Here is a 25,965-nt window from a genome sequence, read left to right as displayed (position 1 = left end):
CATACATTTCAAATTGATTATTTGCCACAATCCTACATAAAACAACATATCACTGTAGGAATAAAAACCCCACATTATTGTATTTTTAATTTTATTTTGAGAGAGAGAGGGAGAGAGGGAGCGGGGGAGAGAGGGAGGGGGGGAGAGAGGGAGGGGGGGAGAGAGGGAGGGGGGGGGAGAGGGAGGGGGGGAGAGAGAGAGAGAGAGAATCCCAAGCAGGCTTCATGCTAGGCATGAAGCCTGATGTGGTCCTCAAACCCATGACCCTGGGATCACGACCTGAGCCAAAATCAAGAGTCAGATGCTCAATCAGGTGCCCCAAATTTGCCACATTATTAAAAACTGATTAAGATATTTTGTATTATATTAGAGGACATCACCAATTCATGCCTCCTCTGAAATAAAAATAATTCTGGAAAATCTGTAACCTTGAGCCCTGAATTAGAACTATACCTTAAGGGACCATTTGGGCATTTCCAAATGGATTTTATATAGTTGCTTCTGAGTTATGAATATGTACTAATAATATTATGTTTATTTTCTGGATGGGTTGAAACACTCTTTTGTCAAAAATCCATAGCACACATAGTGGTTAACAAACTTTTAGATGTCCTGTTACCTACCTAGAGCATTCCATCTTATCTATTCAAGTGTAGGGCAAAATATTTTCTTTTGGTAATTATTCATGATTATACAAGAAGTTTTGCCTATTATTCAGAAATTTCACTGTCTTTTGAACACAAAAACTTCTGGCAATATTTAAGAGACATTATCAGAATTGGAAAATTACAGTAAAGACCTCAAACTGAGGTTCTTAGAGAGTCCAAGAAGCAGGTGGTTCATATAAGTCACCTGCTGACCCCAAATCCAAGATCCTCAGAACAAGCGGAAAATTGCATGAAGTAGACAGCTTCCATGTAAGATCATGAGAATAAGAAAACACTGATTGTCAGTGCTTTGTATACTTTTCACGTATTTTTATTCTTATTTTGTCATATTTATTCTTTTCATTACTTAATTATATACTTCTGATTTAGCCTATCATGATCTCCCTTAGTACTACCAATAACTTATTAAAGTTTAAGGTTTACTAGAGACAATCAGTTTGCTACAGTTAGGACAATCCTAACTCTATAACTCAGCCTTTTACTAGCAAATCAATTTAAAGAATTGCTGTGGGGTAAGTGACAATTTATGTGTATGAATTGTGCATGACTTTCCAATACTCTTGATGGACCTTGTCTTCTTATAAAGAGTCCATGAGATTAGAAGCTTTTCTGGGGAAATAAATAATATCTAGTGGAACAGATTCCTAAGTATGATGTATTCCATCTACAGTAATAAAAAAAATTTGTGGCTGACTTAGCATATCATACAGTCCATGCCCTATTATTCAGTACAATAAGCCAGGTAAAATTCCCTGGATAAATGATAGAATTGCCTTCAATTTTCTTTTGACTAGAGGGGGATTTGCCCCATTGTTAATAGTGCGTATTGTACTTAGATTCATACCATAGACCAATTTATCTAAGAAAAGATAACTTGATTATGTAAGGTAGACTTAAGGCATTATTGGGACTAGTTTTCTTTCAGGCCTAAGAAATACTGGACCATGATTCTAGACTGCCTTCCATTGCCTTCTTATAACACCTTCAGCTAGTTTTGTTTGTCTCACAGCTGTTGGAGTTCTGCTTTTCAGAGTCTTAAATGCTTCTATGTAGCTGCTGTATGAACAAATAATTAAACAAATGATTCAGAGGCAAAACCAGGATGAAACTATCCTGACATTCAGATGTCCGCTCATCTCAAAGAAAATCAACAATAGTGAAGGTCTGGACAGTTCCTGATAATCTCTCCTGGGGCTTTGGTTGAGTGAGGATCAAACGGTGGAATTAGGAATAAAAACATTCTCACATTATTAAGAAAAGTCTGTTGCTATAATAGAACATTATCAAAAGAATACCAATTGTGAAAGACAGAACAAAATGTATTTGGACAGTACCACATTCTATTGCCAGATGAAAAACAAAGACCTAAGGTCACTTGCTGTATTATGCGGAGTGAATACCAGACTTAAAAATATATATTGTTCCTTATTTATAATAAAAGGCACATCTTCATAATGTTGGAGGAAAATACTACATATAATAATATAAGGCTAATATCACTGTGCAGAAAATTATGTTGTTGATGACCTATTCAAATAATTATGTCTACATAATTATGTAGTATCTCAGTTATAACCTAAATTTTGAAATTTCTTCTCATAGGTAAAGACCTAGTACCTCTGTTGCAAAAGCACAGATTATCAAAAATAAATAGGTTATCAAAGCAGGTAGAAATATTTAATCAATGAAAGGTTAAAATAGTGAAATTAACAAATAAAGGGATGGTAGAAAATATCATTTGAACCATGTAAAGAATTAAGTAACTTTTCACTTACCTAAAACAGAACTCAATTCTTCAATCAATGTATCTAGTTTGACCTTCCCTTTATCTGTAAGTCAAGACAAAATTTAGACACTGAAAAATCCAAACTCAAAAAAAAATAAAGCATAAAACACTTAGATTATGAACTAGAGTAGAGCCTAGATGAAAGCCATTCACTATATCTTGTCCTTTTTTAAATTTATAATTCTTGGATTTTGATAGATAGCTCCATTATCTGCAAGGGACACTAAGATTGTTTGAATCATACAGTTTATCTTAGGTAAAGTGTTCTCTTCAGTCTTTTGGATTCGTTCTGTTTCGAGCTCCATGTTTCTTTACGAATGGCTGATAACACATGACTGGTATACATTTAAAACCATTGTTTGTGGTATTATGTTGCTTTCTATCATTGGAGAAAGACAAAAAATTTCAGGAAAAGGATCAATGAAGAGCAGAGTGTGTGGTAAAACTAAAGCTTTTAAATTCTGCTTGAGGGGAAAATGTCATGTAGGGAGTGGAAAGATGATTTGAAAGAGATTGGTTGGAACCAACAGTTTAGACATTGACATCAGATTGCCTGGATTTGGGAACAGAGTAGTGGGGAAAAAAAAGATAAAAATCTTGGCTCCACAAAATTTACATTAATTTGTTTTGTTTATGGCTGTATTCCTAAGGCTAAAATAGAGACTGCTAGGTGTTAGGTGTTCAATAGACATTATTACATGAATGAATAAATTAATTTATCATAAAAACGCTTAGCACTGTGTCTGGAATATTGCAAGACTCAATGCATATAAGGTAAGAGGGGTTCACTGAAAGTATTTTTTTTAATTAAAAGATTTCTTAATGTTTATTATTTATTTATTTTTGAGAGAGAGAGAGAGAGAGAGAGAGAGAGAGAGAGAGCAAGCAGGCCAGGGGCAGAGAGAGAGACTATCCCAAGCAGACTCCACGCTAACAGTGCAAGGCCTGACACAGGGCTTGAACTCAGGAACTGTGAGATCATGACCTGAGCCAGACGCTTAACTGACTGAGCCACCCAGGCACCCCCATTGAAAGGTTTTAATCGGAGGAATGACAAAGTCAGCTTTTCACTCTGGTTAGTCATTCAGGCTAGTGTGTACGGAATGAATTTAAGGCAGTGTGACCAGTGGCTGTTACACCAATCGGGAGCCTTCTGTAGCAGTAAGTGAAGGATGATGAAGATTCATCAGTAGGGTAGCAAAGTCAGAGAATATGTCTTTGGGATATATTTAGGAGGGAAAATGAGGGAACATAAGTCAAAGATAGTTTGTGGCTTATTTCATGGGCAATTGTGGGTAGATGACAGCAGCAGAGAAATAAGAAAATAACTAGGAATGAATTTAACAGGGAAAATAGTTTACTTTTCATATGTTGAATTTGGATTTCCACTGGGAAATCTATGTCTCAATACGGATTTGTTCATATAGGAGATCTCTTAATTGATCTCCGTTTAATCAACCTGATGGCCTGAACTATATTCATCATTCATACTGATGCTGATGGTATGCTAAACTTTTATATCTAGTAAGCTACACTTTTAGTAAGCCAGCACATTTGTGTTCTTATGGGTTGAGTTGTTGAACTTGTTTCCAGGCTTCTTTTTATAAAGAGTTGTACTTATTATTAAATTGATAACTTAATCATTATATAAACTGAGGAACTATAAACGGAAAAGGGAGTTATTACCATAAAAACAAATTTGAAAGTTTTAGAGAGTTTATGTAAAGGCAAATTGCTAAAAAATAGTTGTGTTGAATTTGGTGTGGATAAAGAACTATAAAAAAAATTGGGGAAAGAATTGAGATCTAGATGGATTCTGATGGAAAATTCTGCTCAACGTTTAAAAAAGCACTTTGCTCCATTTAAGAGAAACTGAAAATGGGGGTGCCTGGATGGCTTAGCTAGTTAAGCATCCAATTCTTGGTTTCAGCTCAGATTATGATTTCACAGTTCATGAGGTTGAACCCCACAACAGGCTCTGTGCTGACAGTGTGGAGCCTGCTTGGGGTTCTCTCTCTCTCTCTCTCTCTCTCTCTCTCTTTCTCTCTCTCTCTCCCTCCCTCCCTCCCTCTTCTTCTCCCTCTCTCTCTGTCCCTCCCCAGCTCATGCACACACATGCATGCTTTCTCTCAAAATAAATTTTAAAAAAACTTAGGAAAAGAGAGAAACAGAAAATGGGAGTGTAGATGATAAATGGGTATATTTGTGCAAGAGAGCATGGCTATAGGGGCGCCTGGGTGGCGCAGTCGGTTAAGCGTCCGACTTCAGCCAGGTCACGATCTCGCGGTCCGTGAGTTCGAGCCCCGCGTCGGGCTCTGGGCTGATGGCTCAGAGCCTGGAGCATGTTTCCGATTCTGTGTCTCCCTCTCTCTCTCTGCCCCTCCCCCGTTCATGCTCTGTCTCTCTCTGTCCCAAAAAATAAATAAACGTTGAAAAAAAAAAAAAGAGAGCATGGCTACATTAAATTAAAATGGCATTGGCTCAATTTTTTCATGGAAACAAAACATTTAAGGTATGTTTGTATATATATATATACATATGTGTATATATATATGGATATATGTATATGTGTACATGTATAAATATATATAAATTTAAGGTATGTATATGTATATATATATATGTATACGTATATATATATATATATATATATATATAAATTTTATTATTCCTTACTTTAACTAAATTTTTATATTATCAGATCTTGCCCCTGCCATGGTACATAAAAAGACCTCACTGTCCTAAACTGAAATGGATGAAATAAGTATAGGTTTGAGACAAAAGGCTTGAAATCTTAAATACATATGGTGAAGTGGAATCATACAGGAACAGTGTGGAAAGAGCCTGAAAATAGAACTGTTATATTACTATCATTTAAGCCAGTGATTTTCAAAAATTTTTACTGTAAACCATACTAAGAACTCTGAGCACGTGCGCACACACACATGTGATCATGAAGACTCATGAAACAATATCTAGCTTTACTATTTTATTCCATTTTATTAAAAAAAAACTCAACCTGGGGCGCCTGGGTGGCGCAGTCGGTTAAGCGTCCGACTTCAGCCAGGTCACGATCTCGCGGTCCGTGAGTTCGAGCCCCGCGTCAGGCTCTGGGCTGATGGCTCGGAGCCTGGAGCCTGTTTCCGATTCTGTGTCTCCCTCTCTCTCTGCCCCTCCCCCGTTCATGCTCTGTCTCTCTCTGTCCCAAAAATAAAAAAAAAAACAAAAAAAAAAAACGTTGAAAAAAAAAAAAAACAACTCAACCCACTGGTTTGAAGTGAGAAAGAAAAGCCTATAAGAAAATGAGCCTTGTGAACAAGACAAGGGTACACATCCTCACCACCTCTACTCAACACAATACTGGAAGTCTATTCTAGAGCAATCAGTCTAGGGGAAGAAAAAGCATCCAAATAGGAAAGGAAGAAGCATAATTGTCTTTGTTTGCAGATTATATCGTCTTATATATAGGAAGTCCTGAAGACTCCACCAAAAAACTGGTAGAACTAATCAATGAATTTAGTAAAGTTGCAGGATACAAAATCAGCATAACGAAATCAGTTGCATTTCTATACACTAACAATGAAATATCTGAAAAAGATATAAAGAAAACAATACCACTCACAATAGCATAAAAAAAACACGGTATTTGGGAATAAATGTGTGTATGTATGTATGTATCTGTCTGTCTATCTATCTATCTATCTATCTATCTATCTATCTATCTATCTATCTACAAATAGGCTTCACAACCAGTGCGGAGCCCAATGTGGGGTCTGAACTCACATCCCGGAGATCAAGACCTGAACTGAGATTGGGAGTTCGACACTTAACTGACTGAGTCACCCAGGCGCCCCTTTGGAATAAATTTAAATAAGGAGGTGGAAGATCTATATAATGAAAACTACAAAACATGGATGAAAGAAATCGAAGAAGACACAAGCAAATGGAAATATATCTCATATTCGTGGGTCAGAAAAATTAATATTGTTAAAATGTCTATACTACCAAAAGTCATTTATAGATTCAATCCAATTCCTATAAAAATTTCAATGGTATTTTTTTCATAGACATACAAAAAAATCCTTAATTTATATGGAACCACAAAGGACCCTGAACAGCCAAAGCAATACTGAGAAAGAAGAACTAGGCTGGAGGCATTACCCTTCTTGATTTCAAACTATTATTACAAGGCTCATCAAGCAGTATGGTACAGCATAAAAATAGATACATGGGCCAAGAGAACAGAATTGAGAGCTTGGAAATAAAACTTCACATATACAGTCAACTGTCAACAAGGCAGCCAAGAATACCCAATAGGGAAAGGATAGTCTCTGATATGATGGTATTGGGAAAACTGGAGAACCACACGCAAAAGAATGAAACTGTGCCATAATCTTATACCACTCACAAAAATGAACTTGAAATGGATTAAAGACTTAAATGTAGGACCTGAAAACTGTAAAACTTCCAGAAGAAAACATAGGGAAGAAAGCTCCTTGACATGAGTCTTGGCAATTATTTTTTTAGATAGGACACAAAAAGCACAAGCAAAAAAAAAAAAGAAAGAAAGAAAGAAAGAAAGAGAAAGAAAAAGAAAAGAAAAAATTACTAAGTGGGACTACATCACACCAAAAGGCTTCGGCCCAGAAAAAGAAACAATCAACGAAATGAATAGGCAACTTACAGAATGAGAGAAAATATTTTCAAACTGCATTTCTGGTAAGGGGTTAATATTCAAACTATATAAGGAACTTGTACATTCAGTAGCAAAACCCCCAAAAATCCAGGGAAAAAATGGGCAAAGAAACTGAATGGCCATCTTTTTAAAGAACACACACAAATGGCCAATAGGTCCATGAAAAGGTGCTCAAAATGACTAATCATCAGGGAAATGCAAATCAAAACCATAATGAGATATCACCTCACACTTGTTAGAATGGCTATCATCAAAAAGATAAGAGATAACAAATGTTGATGGAGATGTGGAGAAAGGGAAACCCTTGTTCACCGTTGGTGGGAATATAAATTGGTGCAACCACTGTGGAAAACAGTACAGAGGTTCCTCAAGTAATGAAAAATAGAGTTACCATATAATCCAGCAATCCCACAGCATATGATTCAAAATCCCACTTTGAAAGAGGATTTCAAAAAGATATCTGCACTCCCATGTTCATTGAAACATTAATCACAATAACCAAGATATGTCTCTGTCAACAGATGATTAAAGAAAGATGTGGTATATTATATACAATAGAAAATTATTCAGCCATGAGAAAAAAGGAAATCTTGCCATTTGTGACATGGAAAAACTTTGAAGGCATTGTGCTAAGTGAAATAAGTTGGACAGAGAAAGACCAATACTATATGATATCACTTGTATGTGGAATCTAAAAAAAACTGAACTCACAGAAACAGTAAAATTGTGGTTATGAGGGGCTGAGGGAGGAGGTGGGGAAATGGGGAGATGTTAGGTTAAAGGTACGAACTCCCATTTCTAATGTGAGTAAATTCTGAGACTATAATACAGAATGGTGATTATAGTTAATAACACTGTCTTACATACTTGAAAGTTCCTAAGAGAGTAGATCGTAAATGTTTTCACCATAAAAAAGAAAGGTGATTATGTGATGCAACAGGGGTGTTAGTTATGGCATAAACATTTTGCAATATACAAGTATATAAAATCAACAGGTTTACACCTTAAACTTACACAATGTTATATGTTGACTGCATCTCAATAAAGATGAAAACAATAAGTATCTCTTAAAAAGTACAGGGGGAATGTCAGTGCTCACCATCATCTGGCAATCTTTCTATCAGATCCATGAATTCTCCTTCTGTGATGCTGATTCCCATGTTTTCTAAAAGAGTGTCCAGCTTATTGACATCAACACTGCCTCCTAAGTAAGGAGCAGGAAAGGAATATAGTAAAACAATCTTTCTAAAACTGGGACCGTGCATTCACTCTACTGTGTTATTTTTCCTCTTTATCAAGCATATGTTTTATTATCATAAGGAACATTTCACATATTTCTTAGCATTATTGTTAAGATTTTCAAGGCAAACACCAAAAATCCAGTTTTGTTCAGTTAATAGGACAATAAACTTCCTTTCACTTTTATGTTAGGATTCTGAAAAGCCAGAGCTAGAGGTGACTGACATAATATTCTATAAAACAAGAGGTATTTTTGTTGCCTGCGCTTTCAAATTATTTGCCTTTACTTTTGATTGAAATCTTTATCTGACAGCATTCATTCTTCACCTTTTGCTTCGTACTTTATTTTGTTTCTCTGGGGCTAAGGTAGGAAGATCCCAGACAGTTTAACACTTTCTGTCAAGTATTAGTGCAGGAAACTACTTGGTTTACCTGATAAAATGCAGATCTACTAAAGAAACATAAATAAAGACACAATTATATAGGAAAGGATGATTCCTATTTTAACAATACAACTAAAGGTTTCAGATTCCGTCTTTTCACAGTGCTTCTTACTCACGTTTGAGAGACTTTATGCCCTTCATCAACCTTTTCTTATACACTTCTCCATCAGCTACAAAAAATGGGTATTTTGAAAACAGAGTCAGAAAGAACGAGTTTAGAAATCTTTGGGTAAGGAACATTTCAAATTACAAACAGATAAATAGATATACCAAAATGTTTGCTCTCAGGGGTAAAGGAGTAAATTGGAAATCATAATCATTGAGATACTCTTTTTTGCTGTTGTTGTTCTGTATTGAGAATGTAGGGACAATAACATCCTCAAATACTGTTTGTGGGAGTTCAAATTATAAATATTCTGGAAGGCAAGTGAGAAGACAAAATATCTTCCATTCTGTAAGTCTACTTAAAGGAATTTCATCTCAAAAGATTTCAGAATGCTTACAAAGATTTATCCACAAGGCTGTCAAATAAAAAAAGGACATCTATTCAAAGATGGAAAACTGTAAAATATACATCTCATTTTTCACAGTAGCTATCACTTTGAGTTGGGAATAGAGAGGTTTTATTTTCACTTATCTACACTATCAAGATTTCTATGATAAATACACACGTTACCATTGTGAAGACATAACAGTTATAAATAAATTAATAACACATAAATATTATCTATCAATCTAGTATCTACTGTGCACTAGAAGGAAATGTATGAAAATATTAATAATGATTATCTTTGGGTTAGAGGATTAAAAGCATTTTTTATGAAATTTTTTGGTGTAGTTAAGAACTATGGCCTTTTCTCAATGTACCATATTACCCACTTATTGATAAACTATATATTCGATGCTGCAGAAACACACAACTACATTATTAGTTGGTGCTGGGAAAACTGGACACCTTCCTCTCTCTCTTTTTTCTTTTTTTTTAAATGCTTTTTTTTTTTTTTTACAAATCCAGCTGATCAGTAACCTGAGGGCTGAGTAATGAATTTTTCCTTTGATAGCAACTTATAACTGAAAAGGCTTAGACAGATGATTTTTATTTTTTTTATTTGTTCATTTATTTTATTTTATTTTTTATTTTTAGACAGATGATTTTTAAATCAAAATCCAAGTGGTGAGATTTTTCTGTGTATTTGCATTAGCTTTTTAACAGTTTTCAAGCATTTTTAGTTTATTTTGTAATTTTTCATATACTTCTACAAAACTAGTCTTTCTAAAACACCCAAATAGCACCCCTAAGACTCACCATCAAGTGGCAGTGTCTTCAGCAAGTTCAAATGTTCATTAGGTGTGAGCTTAATCCCCAAGTTTTCGAGAACACTTTCAAGTCTATTGGCATCAACTTTGTCTCCTTTGAAAGAAAAACGGATTGTTGACACATGGAAATTTTAGGACATTAGAATGATCCAAAATAATGAAAAGGCTGACTTATAAGAATACCATCGTCACTTTCATATTCTCATATATTCTAATAGTGTTTAAGAATAATGAGGCAAAACTTATTCCTTGATTCTTCATAAAGACAGAGTGGCCTCCGAAGACTAATGGCAAGACACCATAGAAGAAAATCAGGTTATATAATTGGCTAGTAATTTAGGATATTTAATCTGTTTTTCTCTTTTTAATGTTGAATCATGTGATTATTATTTAAAGCAGAATATTTTCTAAACTTATTCATCTTCCTATATTCTGTGCCTACCTATATTTGGCTACTCAAGCCAGTAGTCATTAACTCAAAAGCTTATAGGAGCCTAGACAAAGAAGGAATGAGTGAAACTAGCACATGCCTTGTCCCAAGAGAAAATACATCAGTTATTGTGGTGAGGAAATGTAGGGCCAGTGTTGCCTTATCTTACAAAACTTGACTGCAGACTGGATTCCATTCATGGGTGGCCTGTTTGTTAAACCTCTGATTTAAACACTGGTTAGGATCAATATAATACTGGCAGAAACTACAAAAAAATATCATTATTACTTAAATATCACCATTTTCTTTTGTAGCCAAATGCTAGATAATTCAAAGTCAAAGGGAAAAGTAAAGTTGAATGGAAATACTTCATGAAAATATGTAAAATATCAACATTAATAAATTTATGATATAATATTGGGAAAACACTATGCAAAATATAACATAGGGTTAGAATTTAATTAAAAATGTTTAAGTAATGTCTTACTCACCCGAAAAAGATTTCACTTCATTCATCAGCTTTTCCAGATCAACCTTGCCTTTAACTGTAAGGCAAGGAATAAATGGGATAGAAACATGACAATGAGACCAAGAAAATGTGTTGCATAGAGCAGAAAAACTTAGCAGTATTTATTTGCTTTAGAAAATTTAACCTTTGCAGGTACACACTTTTAGTTACAAAATAAGTCATGGGGTTGTAATACACAGTATGATGACTATACTTAATACTGAAATATTAATATTTGAAAGTTGTTAAGAGAGTAGATCTTAATTTTTTTAACGTTTTTTTCCTTTGAGAGAGAGAGAGACAAAGAGAGAGCATGCAGGGGAGAAGGGCAGAGAGAGAGAGAGAGAGAGAGAGAGAGAGAGAGAATCCCAAGCAGGCTCCAAGCTCAGTATGGAGCCTGATACGGGGCTCAATCCCAATATCCTGGGATTGTGACCTGAGCTGAAATCCAGAGTCGGATGCTCAATCGCCTGAGCCACCCAGGCACCCTGAGAGATCTTAAAAGTTCTCATCAAAACAAAAAATATTTGTAACTATATATTATGATGGATGTTAACTAGACTTAGTATGGTAATCATTTTGCAATATATACAAATATTGAACCATTATGCCTGAATGTAATGTTATATGTCAGTTATACCTCAATATAAAAAATATAAAAACTGGTTACACACACACACACACACGCACGTGCACATCACACACAAGCGCACACACACTAAAACTTAACCTTTGCTACACCCTTCATAAGAAGGTAGACGAAGAGGGGCACCTGGATGGCTCAGTTGGTTGAGCAGCTGACTTTGGCACAGGTCATGATCTCACGGTTCATGAGTTCGAGTCCTGCATCAGGCTCTGTGCTGACAGCTCAGAGCCTGGAGCCTGCTTCCGATTCTGTGGTTCCCTCTCTCTCTGTCCCTCCCTGCCTCATGCTCTGTCTCTCCATCTCTCTCTCAAAAATAAACAAACATTAAAAAAAAAAGAAGGCAGAAGAAGAAAGATGTCAGCTTGAATGATAATAAGCACAATTATTTCCTGAAACAAGTAATACTCCAATATTTCCAATATATTATGCTCAGGGAAGAAAGGTGGCTAATTCCCGTCATTTAGTTTCTGAAAAGTGCTTTTTTCCCCACAGTAAAATAATACTCCATGTTGATGAGAAAATCTAGCTATAACCTAGTGTTATAGGAAACACGGTGTAACATGTAGTTATTCATGAATTCAACAAACTTGTTTTTGAGTGCCTACAAAATACTCAAAGAATAACCAGAAAAGTGTATCAGTTACCAATAATGTTGCTAATTCTGTGGTGAGAATTTTTGGACCTTATTCTTTGTCTCTTAAAGTATTCTTAGCCACTAATAACTTCTGCGTCAATACCAACTACAGGTCAGGGCAAAATGGAAAATGTGTGCTGGTTTACCTGGGTCATTACAAGTAATCAAGTCTGTCATGAAAAAGAGATGGGATCCTTGGAGAGGATTACAATTTTTGGCCTGGCTTTGTACATGGGTCACTGTGGTTTTCTGTTCATCCTTTCCTTTGCCCATCTGGCTTATTACTGGGAAAATTCTGACCCAAGATGAAAGGGCTCTCTGCCATAGGCCGTCTAATTGGGAGGGAATTCTGTTCCATTAAAATATTCCACGTTCCTCTCAGCAGAGGAGGAATCTACTAGTAAGATTTAAAACATCTGGGTGACAAGGGAATTTTTTTAAACTGAAGTTGATCATTTTCCTTTATTTATAATGTTATTCTTACTCTTTTGTATTTACTTTAATAAAAATTTTGGAAGGGCTTCTGTGAACATGGAGACTGGAACATGGCTCATATCCCTTTAACTACCACCTCAAAGTTGTCTGCCTTTGAAATTCAAATGCTGCTGGTCTCTCTAGGCTGCCAGGGCTATGTCAAACCTTCAGCTCTGGTTGTGTCCTGGAAGAAGAATGGGCATGGGATTCTTTCCCCTCTCAACTAGGGAAGCACCAGAGAGGTGTCAGAGTGCACGAAGAGAACTAGAAAGTAATAGATCTGGGGAAAAGCTTGGCATTTAGAATCCTGAAGACCCTGGTGAAGATCAGTAGAGGCCAGCATGAGGGCATTCCAATTCCTCTGACTCCTAAAAGAGCACGAAGGAAGAAGATAGGTGGGCAGAAACATATATGCTCCTGAGGTGGTAGAAATACAGAGATGTCAAAACAGACGCTTCCTTCTTTTCTAGAAGCTTGAAAGTAATCTTTTATGGAATATGTAATATTAAGTGTTAAATAAAGAATCTTGAAATAGAAAGGAAATTATTTAAGATAGTTTTTTTTTATTATTGAGAGAGAGAGAAACACACACACACACACAGCAAGCAGAGAAGGGGCAGAGGGAGAGGGAGAGAATCTTAAGAAGGCTCTGTGCTCAGTGCAGAGCCCAATGCAGGGCTCAATCTCACAACTGTGAGATCATGACCTGAGGAGAAATCAAAAGTTGGATGCTTAACTGAATGAGCCACCCAGACACCCCTAAGAGAAATGTTATGAGTTGTTTGTTTGTGGGAGTTAAAACTGTATGGTTGGGGAAGTAAAAGACATTCCCAAGGTCTCATGGTGGGGAGTGGGGGAAATGGTAGGAGGAATAAGAGTCTTCTAAAAGTTTGCCTGTATTGTGATTGTGTGGGGGGTGAGAGGGAAGGGATAAAAGTGAAATGAAATATTTGATCGGAAAGGCTATCTTGATGGAGAATAAAGTAGTATTTTATTGCCAGTAATAGTTATTATATGTAAGTATGACAGTGAATGGGAGGAAAAGAAATGTAAGACTTGATGAAATGTGACCCTCCTCTGAAACTTCAGAATTAATTAGGAAGAAAACAAACATAATGAATGACAACTTGAACAAACCAGTGATAATAAGCCTAAGAAAAAAGAAAAAAAAACAGAAAATAAATAATAAACATAAGATTAAATAAGTAAAATTAAATATATCCAGTATTACACCAAATCGGAACAAACTGAAATTTCTCATTAAAAAAGGAACGATAGGGGCGCCTGGGTGGCTCAGTCGGTTGAGCGTCCGACTTTGGCTCAGGTCATGATCTCCTGGTCTGTGAGTTGGAGCCCCTCGTGGGGCTCTGTGCTGACCGCTCAGAGCCTGGAGCCTGTTTCAGATTCTGTGTCTCCCTCTCTCTCTGCCCCTCCCCCGCTCATGCTCCATCTCTCTCTCTCTCTCTCTGTCAAAAATAAATAAACATTACAAAAAAATTAAAAAAAAAAGGGAATGATAGGGGCACCTGGGTGGCTTGGTTAAGTGTCTGACTTCGGCTGAGGTCATGATCTTGCAGTTCGTGAATTCGAGACCCGCATCAGGCTCTGTGCTGACAGCTCAGAGCCTGAAGCCAGCTTCGGATTCTGTGTCTCCCTTTCTCTCAGCCCCTCCCATGCTTGTGCTCTGTCTGTCTCTCTCTCTCTCAAGAATGAATAAACTTAAAAAAAAATTTTTTTAAATAAAAAAAATAAAAAAGGAACAATTGTCAGATGGGTTCCTTAAAAACCCAGCTATATGATGATTTCGCAAAATATATTTCAACCAAATGATAAGAAGATTGAAAACAGAGGAAAGGGCAAAGATATATGAGGCATATATACAAGCAAAAAGAAACCAGTACCATCAGTTATTAATATCAAAGTATAACTTAGAGTCAAATCATTAAACAGATATAAAGGGGGACATCAAAAGGTATAGTTTATGAATAATATTATAACAGTCATAAACCTATAAACAAAGATTACTATTTTATCAACATTTATTTAGAATTTGAATATGGATTATGGTCTGATTCAATTTTCTTTTTTTCTGGTTAAGTATTTAATCGTATTTGTTTTCGTTTTTAAAATTTATTAATTTTTTAAAAATTTACATCCAAGTTAGTCAATGTATAGTGCAATAATAATTTCAGGAGTAGATTCCAGGGATTCATCCCCTACATATAACACCTAGTGCTCATCTCAACAAGTGTCTGCCTTAATGTCCCTGGCCCAATTAGCCCATCCCCCCACCCACAACTCCTCCACCAACTCTCAGTTTGTTCTCTGTATTTAAGAGTCTCTTATGGTTTGTCCCCCTCCTTGTTTTTATATTATTTTTGCTTCCCTTCTCTTGTGTTCATCTGTTTTCTATCTTAAATTCCACATATGAGAGAAGTCATATGATATTTGTCTTTCTCTAATTTCACTTAGCATAATACACTCTAGTTCCATCCACGTTATTGCAAATGGCAATGGCAAGATTTCATTCTTTTTTGATCACTGAGTAACACTCCATTACACACACACACACACACACACACACACACACACACACACGTACTACATCTTCTTTATTCATTTACGTGTCGATGGATGTTTGGGCTCTTTCCATACTTTGACTATTGTTGATAGCACTGCTATAAACACTGGGGTGTATGTGCCCCTTCGAAAAGCATTCCTGTATCCTTTGGATAAATACCTAGTAGTGCAGTTGCTCAGCTGTAGGGTAGTTCCATTTTTCTTTTTTTTTTGAGGAAACTCCATACTGTTTTCCAGAATGCCTGCGCCATTCTGGAAATGGTGGCACTCCCACCAGCAGTGCAAAAGGGTTCCTCTTTCTCCACATGCTCACCAACATCTGTCATTGCCTGAGTTGTTAATTTTAGCCATTCTGACAGGTGTGAGGTAGTATCTCATAGTGGTTTTGATTTGTATTTCCCTGATTATGAGTGACGCTGAGTATCTTTTTAAGCCTGTTAGCCATCTGGATGTCTTCTTTGGAAAAATGTCTATTCATGTCTTTTGTCTGTTTTTTCACTGGATTATTTATTTTTTGGGTGTTGAGTTTGATAAGTTCTTTGTAGATTTTGGATACTAACTCTTTATCTGATATGTCGTTTGCAAATATCTTCTCCCATTCCGTCAGTTGCCTTTTAGTTGTGCTGACTGTTTTCCTTGCCGTGCTTCATGAGGTCCCAATAGTTCATTTTTGCTTTTGTTTCCCTTGCCTCTGGAGACATGTCAAGTAAGAAGTTGCTGTAGCTGAGGTCAAAGAGGTTTTTTTTCCCACTTTCTCCTCTAGGATTTTGATGGCTTCCTGTCTTTCGTCCATTTTGAGTTTATTTTTGTGTGCGGTATAAGAAAGTGGTCCAGGTTTTTTCTTCTGAATGTCGCTGTCCAGGTTTCCTAACACCATTTGCTAAAAACATTGTCTTTATTCCATTGGATATTCTTTCCTGCCTTGTCAAAGATTAGTTGGCCATATGTTTGTGGGTCCATTTCTGGTTCTCTATTCTGTTCCATTGATCTATGTGTCTGTTTTTGTGCCAATACCATACTGTCTTGATGATTACATGTTTGTAATACAGCTTGAAGTCTGGACTTGTGATGCCTCCAGCTTTGGTTTTCTTTTTCAGGATTGCTTTGGCTATTTGGGGTCTTATCTGGTTCCATACAAATTTTAGGGTTGTTTGTTCTAGCTCTGCGAAGCATGCTGGTGTTATTTTGATAGGGATTGCACTGAATATGTACATTGCTTTGGGTAGTATCAACATTTTAACAATATTTTTTCTTCCAATCCAGGAGCATGGATATTTTTCCTTTTGTGTGTGTGTTTTCTTCAATTTCTTTCATAAGCTTCCTATAGTTTTCAGCGTATAGATTTTTCACATCCTCGGTTAGGTTTATTCTTCAGTATTTTATGGTTTTTGGTGCAACTGTAAGTGGGATCGAGTTCTTGATTTCTCTTTCTGCTGCTTCATTATTGTGTAGTGAAATGCAAGTGATTTCTGTGCATTGATGTTATATCCTGCGACTTTGCTGAATTCATGGGTCAGTTCTAGCAGTTTTGGGGGGAAATCTTTTGGGTTTTCCACATAGAGTATCATGTCATCTTTGAAGAGTGAAAGTTTTACTTCCTCCTTGCTGATTTGGATGCTTTTATTTCTTCATGTTTTCTGATTGCTGAGGCTATGACTTCCAATACTATGTTGAATAACAGTGGTGAGAGTGGACACCCCTGTCGTGTTGCTGACCTTAGGGGGAAAGCTCTCAGTTTTTCTCCATTGAGGATGATATTGGCAGTGGATCTCTCATATATGGCTTTTATGATCTTGAGGTATGATCCTTCTATCCCTACTTCCTTTAGGGTTTTTTATCAAGAAAGGATGCTGTATTTTGTTGGGGCGCCTGGGTGGCGCAGTCGGTTAAGCGTCCGACTTCAGCCAGGTCACGATCTCGCGGTCCGGGAGTTCGAGCCCCGCGTCGGGCTCTGGGCTGATGGCTCGGAGCCTGGAGCCTGTTTCCGATTCTGTGTCTCCCTCTCTCTCTGCCCCTCCCCCGTTCATGCTCTGTCTCTCTCTGTCCCAAAAATAAATAAACGTTGAAAAAAAAATTAAAAAAAAAAAAAAAAGAAAGGATGCTGTATTTTGTCAAATGCTTTCTTTGCATCTATTGAGAGGATCATGTGGTCCTTATCCTTTCATTTATTAATGTGATGTATCACATTGATTTGTGGATATTGAACCAGTCCTGTATCCCAGGTATAAATCCCACTTGATTGTGATGAATAACTCTTTTAATGTATTGTTGGATCTGGTTGGCTAGTATCTTGTTGAGAATTTTTGCATCCATGTTCATCAGGGAAATTGGTCTGTAGTTCTTTTTTTAGTGGGGGCTTTGCCTGGTTTTGAAATCAAGGTAATGCTGGCCTCGTAGAATGAGTTTGGAAGTTTCCCTTCCATTATTATTTTTTTTTTTTCCTTTGGAACGGCTTCAAAGGAATAGGTGTTAACTCTTCTTTAAATGTTTGGTAGAATTCCCCTGGAAAGCCATCCAGCCCTGGACTCCTGTTTTTTGGGAGATTTTTGATTACTGATTCAATTTCTTTACCAGTTATGGGTCTGTTCAAATTTCCTTTTCTTCCTGCTTCAGTTTTGGTAGTTTATTTGTTTCTAGGAATTTGTCCATTTCTTCCAGATTGCCCAAATTGTTGGCATGTAATTGCTCATGATATTCTTATTATTGCTTGTATTTCTGCAGTGTTGGTTGTGGTCTCTTCTCTTTCATTCATGATTTAATTTATTTGGGTCCTTTCCTTTTTCTTTTTGATCAGTCTGGCTAGAGTTTTATCCATTTTGTTAATTCTTTTAAAGAACCACCTCCTGGTTTCATTGATCTGTTCTGGTTTTTTGTATTTCAATATCATTGATTTCTGCTCTAATCTTTATTATCTCCATTTTTCTGCTGGTTTAGGGTTTTTTTTTTTCATTTTTTTGTTTTTGTTTTTGTTTGTTTGTTTTTGCTGTTCTTTTCCCAGCTCTTTTAGGTGTAACGTTAGGTTGTGCATTTGAGACCTTCCTTCCTTCTTTAGGAAGGCCTGGATTGCCATATATTTCCCTCCAGTGACTGCCTTTGCTCCATCCCAGAGGTTTTAGACTGTCGTGTTTTCATTTTCATCGGCTTCCATGTACTTTTTAATTTCCTCTTTAAATTCCTGGTTAACCCATTCATTCTTTAGTTAGGATGTTCTTTAACTCCAAGTATTCATGGTCTTTCCAAACTTTTTCTTTTAGTTGATTCTGAGTTTCATAGCATTGTGGTGTGCAATCATGCAAGGTATGACTTTGATCTTTCTGTACTCATTGAGGGCTGATTTGTGTCCCAGCATGTGATCTACTCTGGAGAATGATCCATGTGCACTCGAGAAGAATGTGTATTCTGCTGCTTTAGGATGAAGAGTTCTGAATATATCTGTTAAGTCCATTCAGTCCAGTGTGTCATTCAAAGCCATTGGTTCCTTGTTGATTTTCTGCTGACGTGATATGTCCATTGTTGTGAGTGGGGTGTTGAAGTCTCTTACTATTACGGTATTATTATCAATGAATTTATGTTTGTGATTGATTTACATATTTGGGTGGAAACGTTGGTGACACAAATATTTACAACTGTTAGATCTTCTTGGTGGACAGACTCCTTAATTACGATATAATGACCTTCTTCATCTCTTGTTACGGCATTTACTTTAAAATCTAGTTTGTCTGATATAAGTATGTCTACTCCAACTTTCTTTTGATGACCATTAGCATGATAGATGGTTCTCCATTCCCTTACTTTCAATCTGTCAGTGTGTTTAGGTCTAAAATGAGTCTCTTATAAACAGCATAGAGAAGGATCTTTTTTCTTATCCATTCTGATACCCTATGTCTTTTGATCGGAGTGTTTAGTCCATTGATATTTAGAGTGAGTACTGAAAGATATGAATTTAGAGCCATCGTGTTACCTGTAGAATTGGTGTTTCTGGTGATAATCTCTGGTCCTTTCCATTCTTTGTTGCTTTTGGTCTTTTTTTGTTTTATCTTTTCTCCAAAGAGCCCCCTTAAAATTTCTTGCAGGGCTGGTTTAGTGGTCACAAACTCCTTTAGTTATGTTTGTCTGGGAAACCCTTTCTCTCTCCTTCTATTTTGAATGACAGCCTTGCTGGATAAATAATTCTTTGCTGTGTATTTTTCCTATTCAGCATGTTGAATATATCCTGCCACTCCTTTCTTGCCTGCCAATTTTCTGTGGATAGGTCTGCTGTGAATCTGATCTGTCTTCCCTAATAGATCTACGACTTTTTTCCCCCTTGCTGCTTTCACAATTCTTTCCTTGTCTGTGTATTTTGTGAATTTTACTATGACATGCTTTGTTGATGGTCCGTTTTTGTTGAATCTAATGGGAGTTTTCTGTGCTTCTTGGATCTTGATGTCTGTGTCCTTCCCCAGATTAGGAAAGTTTTCTGCTATAATTTGCTCACATAAACCTTCTGCCCCTTTCCCCTCTTTTCATCTTCTGGGACTCCTATGATTCAGATGTTATTCCTTTTTAATAAGTCACTGAGTTCTCTAAGTCTTGTATCATGCTCTTTTGCCTATATTTCTCTCTTTTTTTTTCTGCTTCATTATTCTCCATAATTTTGTCTTCTATATCGCTATTTGCTTCTCCGCTTCATCCATTTTTGCCGCTGTGGCATCCATTTGAGATTGCATCTCAGTTATAGCATTTTTAATTATGTCCTGACTAGACTTTACTTCTTTTATCTCTGCAGAAAGGGATTCTCTACTTTTTCAACACCAGCTAGTGTTTTTATTATCATGGTTCTAAATTCTGCATCAGACATCTTGCTTATATCTGTGTTGATTAAGCCCTTGGCTGTCATTTTTCTTGTTCTTTCTTTTGGGGTGAATTCCTTCACTTTGTCATTTTAGAGGAAGAAAAATTAATTAAATAAAAAATAAAAATTAAAAACTGGAAGACAAAATATCAAATGAAGGAAGCTAGATCCTATATGTGTTTTGGTCTGCTTCTTAAAAGAAGCTTGATAGAATAGAGGCAAGAAAGGGGAAGGAAAGGGGGAAAAAAAGGTAAGAAAATTTATATAATAGAATAAAATTAAAGAAAATGAAATGGAAGAAAGTAGTTTTAAAAATAAAGAATAAGGTATAAAAGATAAGAATAAAATTTTCTCTTTCTGTATCCAAGAAAGAGGAAAAACAGAAAACAATTTAAGCAAAAACAGAAGGAAAGGAAATGAAGAAATAAATGAACCATCAGGTGGAATGAAACCTGAATGAAGTTATATCCAGTTTCCCCTAGAACTAGAACTATGAAGTCTTCTTTAGTCCGTACACTGAACAGGTGGAGTGACTTGTGCTGGTCTTCTAGGAGATGTGCCTGGAAGCGCAGTTGGGTGGGGCTTGGTGTAACAGTCTGTTCTCCACTAGGTGGCGCTGCTTAGCTTGCTGGGGTGGATCAGTGTGGTGAGCATGTGCGTGCAAGGGAGAGGTGGCTTCGCCACCTAGTCTCTGGCATTGGAACTTTGTGCTTTCACTGACACAATCAAGCACCCCTCCTTTGTCTCAGGCCTTCCTCGACTCCCTGTCCCTACCCGGTCTGTGTCCAAGCTGTCCACCTGCCAGGTGGCACCTCCCTCTAGAGTTTATCTCAGATGGGGCTGTGTTTCAAAACCCCAGACACTTGAGAGACCCCTGAGGCTGGGACCGGTGCCAACTCTGGGGAGAGTCTTGCTGAGCAATGGCCAGGTGCTGACTTGTCCCAGAAGACATTTGTGCGATCGTGCAGTGGCAGAGGGTCAGGGATTATGGCAAACCACAACACACAGCCGGTTCCAGGTTTCATTGCACTCTGACGTCCAATACCAGCAAATGTGGCTGCTCTCTGGGGTCTGTGGGGACTTTTGCCAATGGGGAAGCCATATGGCCTCTACCAAATGCACCCCAAGTAGGAGAACTGCTTCTCCCTATTGGCACAAGGACCCGTCAAACCCCACTACCTGCTCCTGGAGATTTGCCCTACTTCCTCACCAGAGCACCACCAGGCACTGACCTCCAGAACTTCAGGCTCTGTGCTCCACTGTTTATAGAATCCTGGTGGTACTGACACCCTCTCCTTTCTTCCCATCCATAGATTTTGGGGGGCAGATTTCTTGTTCAGTCCCCTGAGAGTGTTTCTCTTTCTCTTTCTCTTTCTCTCCAGCTACTTTCAGGGAAGTGTTGTTCTTCCATGATCGTGATGGACCGTGCTCTCTTCCTCTCTCTTTCCTCTGTCCTCTCTCAGCAAAAACAGCTCCCTACCCTCCGTGGCTTTTCTCTCCCCCAGTCCACCTCTCCACACTGTGTACCTGCTGAGTTCTGTGGCTCAAGTTACGCAGATTGTTGTGTTGATCCTCAGCTCAGTTTCCTAGGTGCTTGACATGGTTTGGTGCTGATCTAGCTGCGCTTCAGGGATGAGGCAAGCTCAGGGTCCCCATGCTGCTCCACCGTCTTAACTCCCACCAAAACAAATCACTGACACAGACAACACCAGAGATGAATCTAAAACACGTATGCTGAGTAAAAGGAGCTGTGGCAGAACATATGTTTCAAGGATGGCTGAGACATAGATTTCCCGCCCCACACGATCTTATTACAGTGTGACTGATACATCTCCCACCAAAAGCTTAGACTGAATCTGGGCAGGGTCTTGTGATGCTTCAGTAACAGCATTTGGTGGAAGGGAGGCTCTGTGACTTCTGTGACTTCACTCGGCTACTGATTTAGAGTTTTCCCCATAGGACCCATGTGAAGGTGAGACACAGACAGACACTGAGATGGCGGCCATGTAGTGCAGGGATACTCTGGCCACATTAACAAAGAAAAAAAACAACAACATTACAGATAGCCACAGCTATACTAAGTACCCTTTTTATAAATACTGATGTCACCCATTAGCAAATGTGGCCAAAGAGCTCAATTGTAATTTGAGCAATACCTATCAATTCTCCCTTACTCTGTAGGGAAAAAAAGGTAAGGTTGAGTGAAAAAGTCAAGTTATCTTGAAATCTTTCTCTAGTGTGCGTGTGAAACCAGCGACAGACAGGATGCGTTCTTTCTTTGGACCTGAGTTTTTTTCCCCAAGCTTTTCACAATGCCTTCTTGATGTCAAACAAGCATTTTGAATGATTGTTATAAATAGGCTTACAAAAGTAGTTTTTCTGGAGTGTTCAGTGGCATCCAAAATGCTCACCATTAACTGGCAGATTTTGCATTATGTCTTTAAGCTCCTTTTCAGTGAGGTCCATGCCCATAGCTCCCAAAACTTCATCCACTTTACTGGAATCAATCTTTCCCTCCTTATGGAAAAAGAAGTATACAGGTAACAGTTAATGTCCCTAAAATGTGGGATAAACCCTGACCTCCGGAGGATTATGGTTATCATGTTCCTCCAAAAAAACCAAAGCCTGATGAGATCTTTACAGGAGGACAGAGTCAATAATAAGAGTTTGAGTTTGAGTTTATTGTTTTAATTTTAATCTTTTTTTTTTTTTTAATTTTTAACGTTTATTTATTTTTGAGACAGAGACAGACAGAGCATGAACGGGGGAGGGTCACAGAGAGAGGGAGACACAGAATCTGAAACAGGCTCCAGGCTCTGAGCAGTCAGCACAGAGCCCGACGCGGGGCTCGAACTCACATACCGCGAGATCGTGACCTGAGCCGAAGCCGGACGCTCAACCCACTGAGCCACCCAGGCGCCCCAATTTTAATCTTAATATAAGCACGCCCAGTATAAAAACTGAAAGGTGACAGAATGACTTCTCAGAGAATTCTAGTAGGGTGATAACAATTCCAGCTTTTCTAACCACTATTGTCTCCTTTTCATTATGTTCGTTTTTACAATTAATGTCTAGTTATGTTAAGGCATGCTGTTTTTCCATTACCATTTAAAACTTTTTAAAATTTAAGTAAAAAGTAAATCAGTATCAGTGAAAATATTAATAGTAGTACAAATAGTGTGTGGATTTGGCAGAAATCATGAAGGTGGTATTCGCAACCTTGCTTAGACATGACCTTTTTCCTGGCCTGCTCCCTGTCTATCTATTCAGTCCCATGTTCTTTCAGTTTCGTGGAGACTTTCTAGCACTCTCTTGCTCTCTTGGTCTAAATGTCAGATTAGTAGTCTTTTGTTGCTGCATAAACTAACTGAAGAGGTGCTAATTTTCCCTTTACTTTTGCTATGTAGCCTGGGCTCTGATAATTTCTACTTCTGTCAAAGTTTGAAAAATCCAGAGAAAGCATAGGAATTCTTTCCAAGTTACAACATAAAAGATGATCTCCTAAAGAACACGATCATCCACAAAAGAAACAAAAGTATATCATAATGTGTTAAGTGGCAGAGTTGACAATTTAATCACAAGGAATTAGTCTAAATGCCAAACGTGATGATCTCAGACTGATTTGTGTTTTGTTAAGTTTCTCCCTTACCTTTAACAAACTTTATACCATCCAGCAACCTTCTTTGATAGACCTTTCCATCTGTAAGGAAAAGGACTATTCAGATCACAGAAGAGTAATGTGGAATTTCATTACTGTCTAGTAAGAAATCAGCCATTTCAGTAAGACATCTTTTGTGAACTGCCTTAGAAATTTTCTGAGTTAGTGGCAAATAATGAAATTATAAGGGATGGGGATACTGACATTCTGCCATTCTGAAAAATATCTTTTACTTTTCTTTTGTGATATTTTCATTTTCCCCTATTAGATCACTCCTTTCTCTTTTTCTCATTTATTCTGGATTAAATTTTACATCTCTTGATAGACTCAAAAGTTATAAGTAATATAACTGAATCCTGATGATAGGAGTCATGATGATACAACGGTTACTTCTCAAACTAAAGATAAATTTGGCACAGAGAAAATTTTAACATATAATAGTCATTTAAAATTATGTAACATGAATCATAAAATTATTTCTGACAAGCAATAAGATAGAGACAATTTTACAAGTTTTCACAAGTTAACAATACACTTCCCTGTATGACTACATTTTTATTTAAACACTCACTATCAACTGGCAGATTTTTCACCAGTTGTGAGAGTTCTTTATCTGTGAGTTCTATTCCCATGTTTCCTAGAACTGTTTCCATGTCATTGACATCAATTTCCTCTCCTTTAAAAGGACAGAAATGGTAACATGTGAGATTTTAAAGAACCATCTAATTATTCTAAATAATAATGAAATCTCTTATTACTGTTTAATTATTAGCACCAATTACTCAATCCATAATAAAGTCAAATGAGTCCTGTTTGACTGTAGTTATGGTAAAATATTAAAGTGTTTATTTCCATAACTTTAGTAATAATAGAGACAAAATAACAGAGTGCAGGGTGATGCATTTCATAATACTCTGTTGTGGGAGATTACTAGTAAGTAATAAAACTTTACTCTCTTTTTATCGCACTAATATGTTTTTAGTAAAAATCTGGAAAAAATGAGATTGTAGGGCCTAACAAAATATGGCACTATGTTTTGTTGTTAAAGCATTGACAAACCGGAGAAAGACAAATACTTTCTGATTTCAGTCATATGTGGAATTTAAGAAACAAAACAGATGAACATAGGGGAAGGAGAAAAAAAAGGGAGAGGGAGGCAAACTCTTAACTATAGAGAACAAACTGAGGGTTGATGGAGAACGAACTGAGGTGGGCAAGGGATGGGCTAAATGGGTGATGGGTATTAAGGGGGGCACTTGTTATGATGAGCACTGGGTGTTACATAAGTGATGAATCACTAAATTCTACTCCTGAAACCAATATTACACTATATGATAACTAACTAGAATTTAAAGAAAAACTTAAAAAGAAAACCCTGAAAAACCAAAGTCCAGGAAATCAGTTTATTAAAAATTATGCCTAATTTATTTACTATTATTTTTAATGCTTATTTATTTTGAGAGAGAGTAAGCAGGGGAGGGGCAGAGAGAAAGGGACAGAGAGAATCCCAAGCAGGCTCCGTGCAGAGCCAGGTGCGGGGCTTGATCTCACGAACCGTGAGATCATGACCTGAACCAAAATCAAGAGTCAGACACTTAACTGACCGAGCTACCCAGGTGCCCCAAAATATCATAATTTAAAAGGAGTATAAAGTAACAGGGAAGAATATAAAATATGTGTAAAGAATCAGAATCATATGTATTTGGTAACTTTTTCCTCACCTGTAACAGCTTCTACTTTTTCCATCAGTTTTTGCAGATCAACTTTCTTAGAGCCTGTAAGACAAAGTTTCATCAGAGAAGAACAATAACATGGACTCAGAAAAAAGAAGATACACAGGACAGGAGGGTTTTTTTTTAAATCTAAGATTTATGGTTGCAGAAGATGACCGAGGAAAATAATTCATTAGCAATGAGGACCAAGATTTAATAATAAATAATGAAAAAAAATATCTTAAATGGTTTTATTAAATAATAAAGATGAAAACTGTCAAAGTTTATTTCACCTAATATTTAAGAAAATTCAGGTTATAACTATTCCATGATTCTTAGA

The 25,965-nt window shown here is 37.0% G+C and overlaps 1 protein-coding gene across 1 annotated transcript in view; it reads right to left on the bottom strand.

Moving 5' to 3' along the window:
* Positions 1-25,965, bottom strand: part of LOC124513566 (uncharacterized) — a 158,950-nt gene that overhangs the window by 33,798 nt on the left and 99,187 nt on the right. The window contains exons 42-48 of the mRNA XM_047081691.1: positions 25,635-25,688; positions 23,905-23,955; positions 11,071-11,124; positions 10,139-10,243; positions 8,949-9,002; positions 8,250-8,354; positions 2,444-2,497 (exon numbers count right to left, since the gene is read on the bottom strand). Coding sequence (XP_046937647.1) covers positions 2,444-2,497; positions 8,250-8,354; positions 8,949-9,002; positions 10,139-10,243; positions 11,071-11,124; positions 23,905-23,955; positions 25,635-25,688 — 477 coding nt within the window. The remainder of the gene's footprint in view (positions 1-2,443; positions 2,498-8,249; positions 8,355-8,948; positions 9,003-10,138; positions 10,244-11,070; positions 11,125-23,904; positions 23,956-25,634; positions 25,689-25,965) is intronic.

The sequence above is a fragment of the Lynx rufus genome, unplaced genomic scaffold, assembly GCF_022079265.1.
Source record: "Lynx rufus isolate CCGP_SWC_20201006 ecotype Redwood Valley unplaced genomic scaffold, mLynRuf1.p SCAF_18, whole genome shotgun sequence".
In the NCBI taxonomy this organism is placed as follows: Eukaryota; Metazoa; Chordata; class Mammalia; order Carnivora; family Felidae; genus Lynx; species Lynx rufus.
Note: the sequence above shows the minus strand (reverse complement) of the source record. Positions and strands in the feature narration are given on the sequence as shown.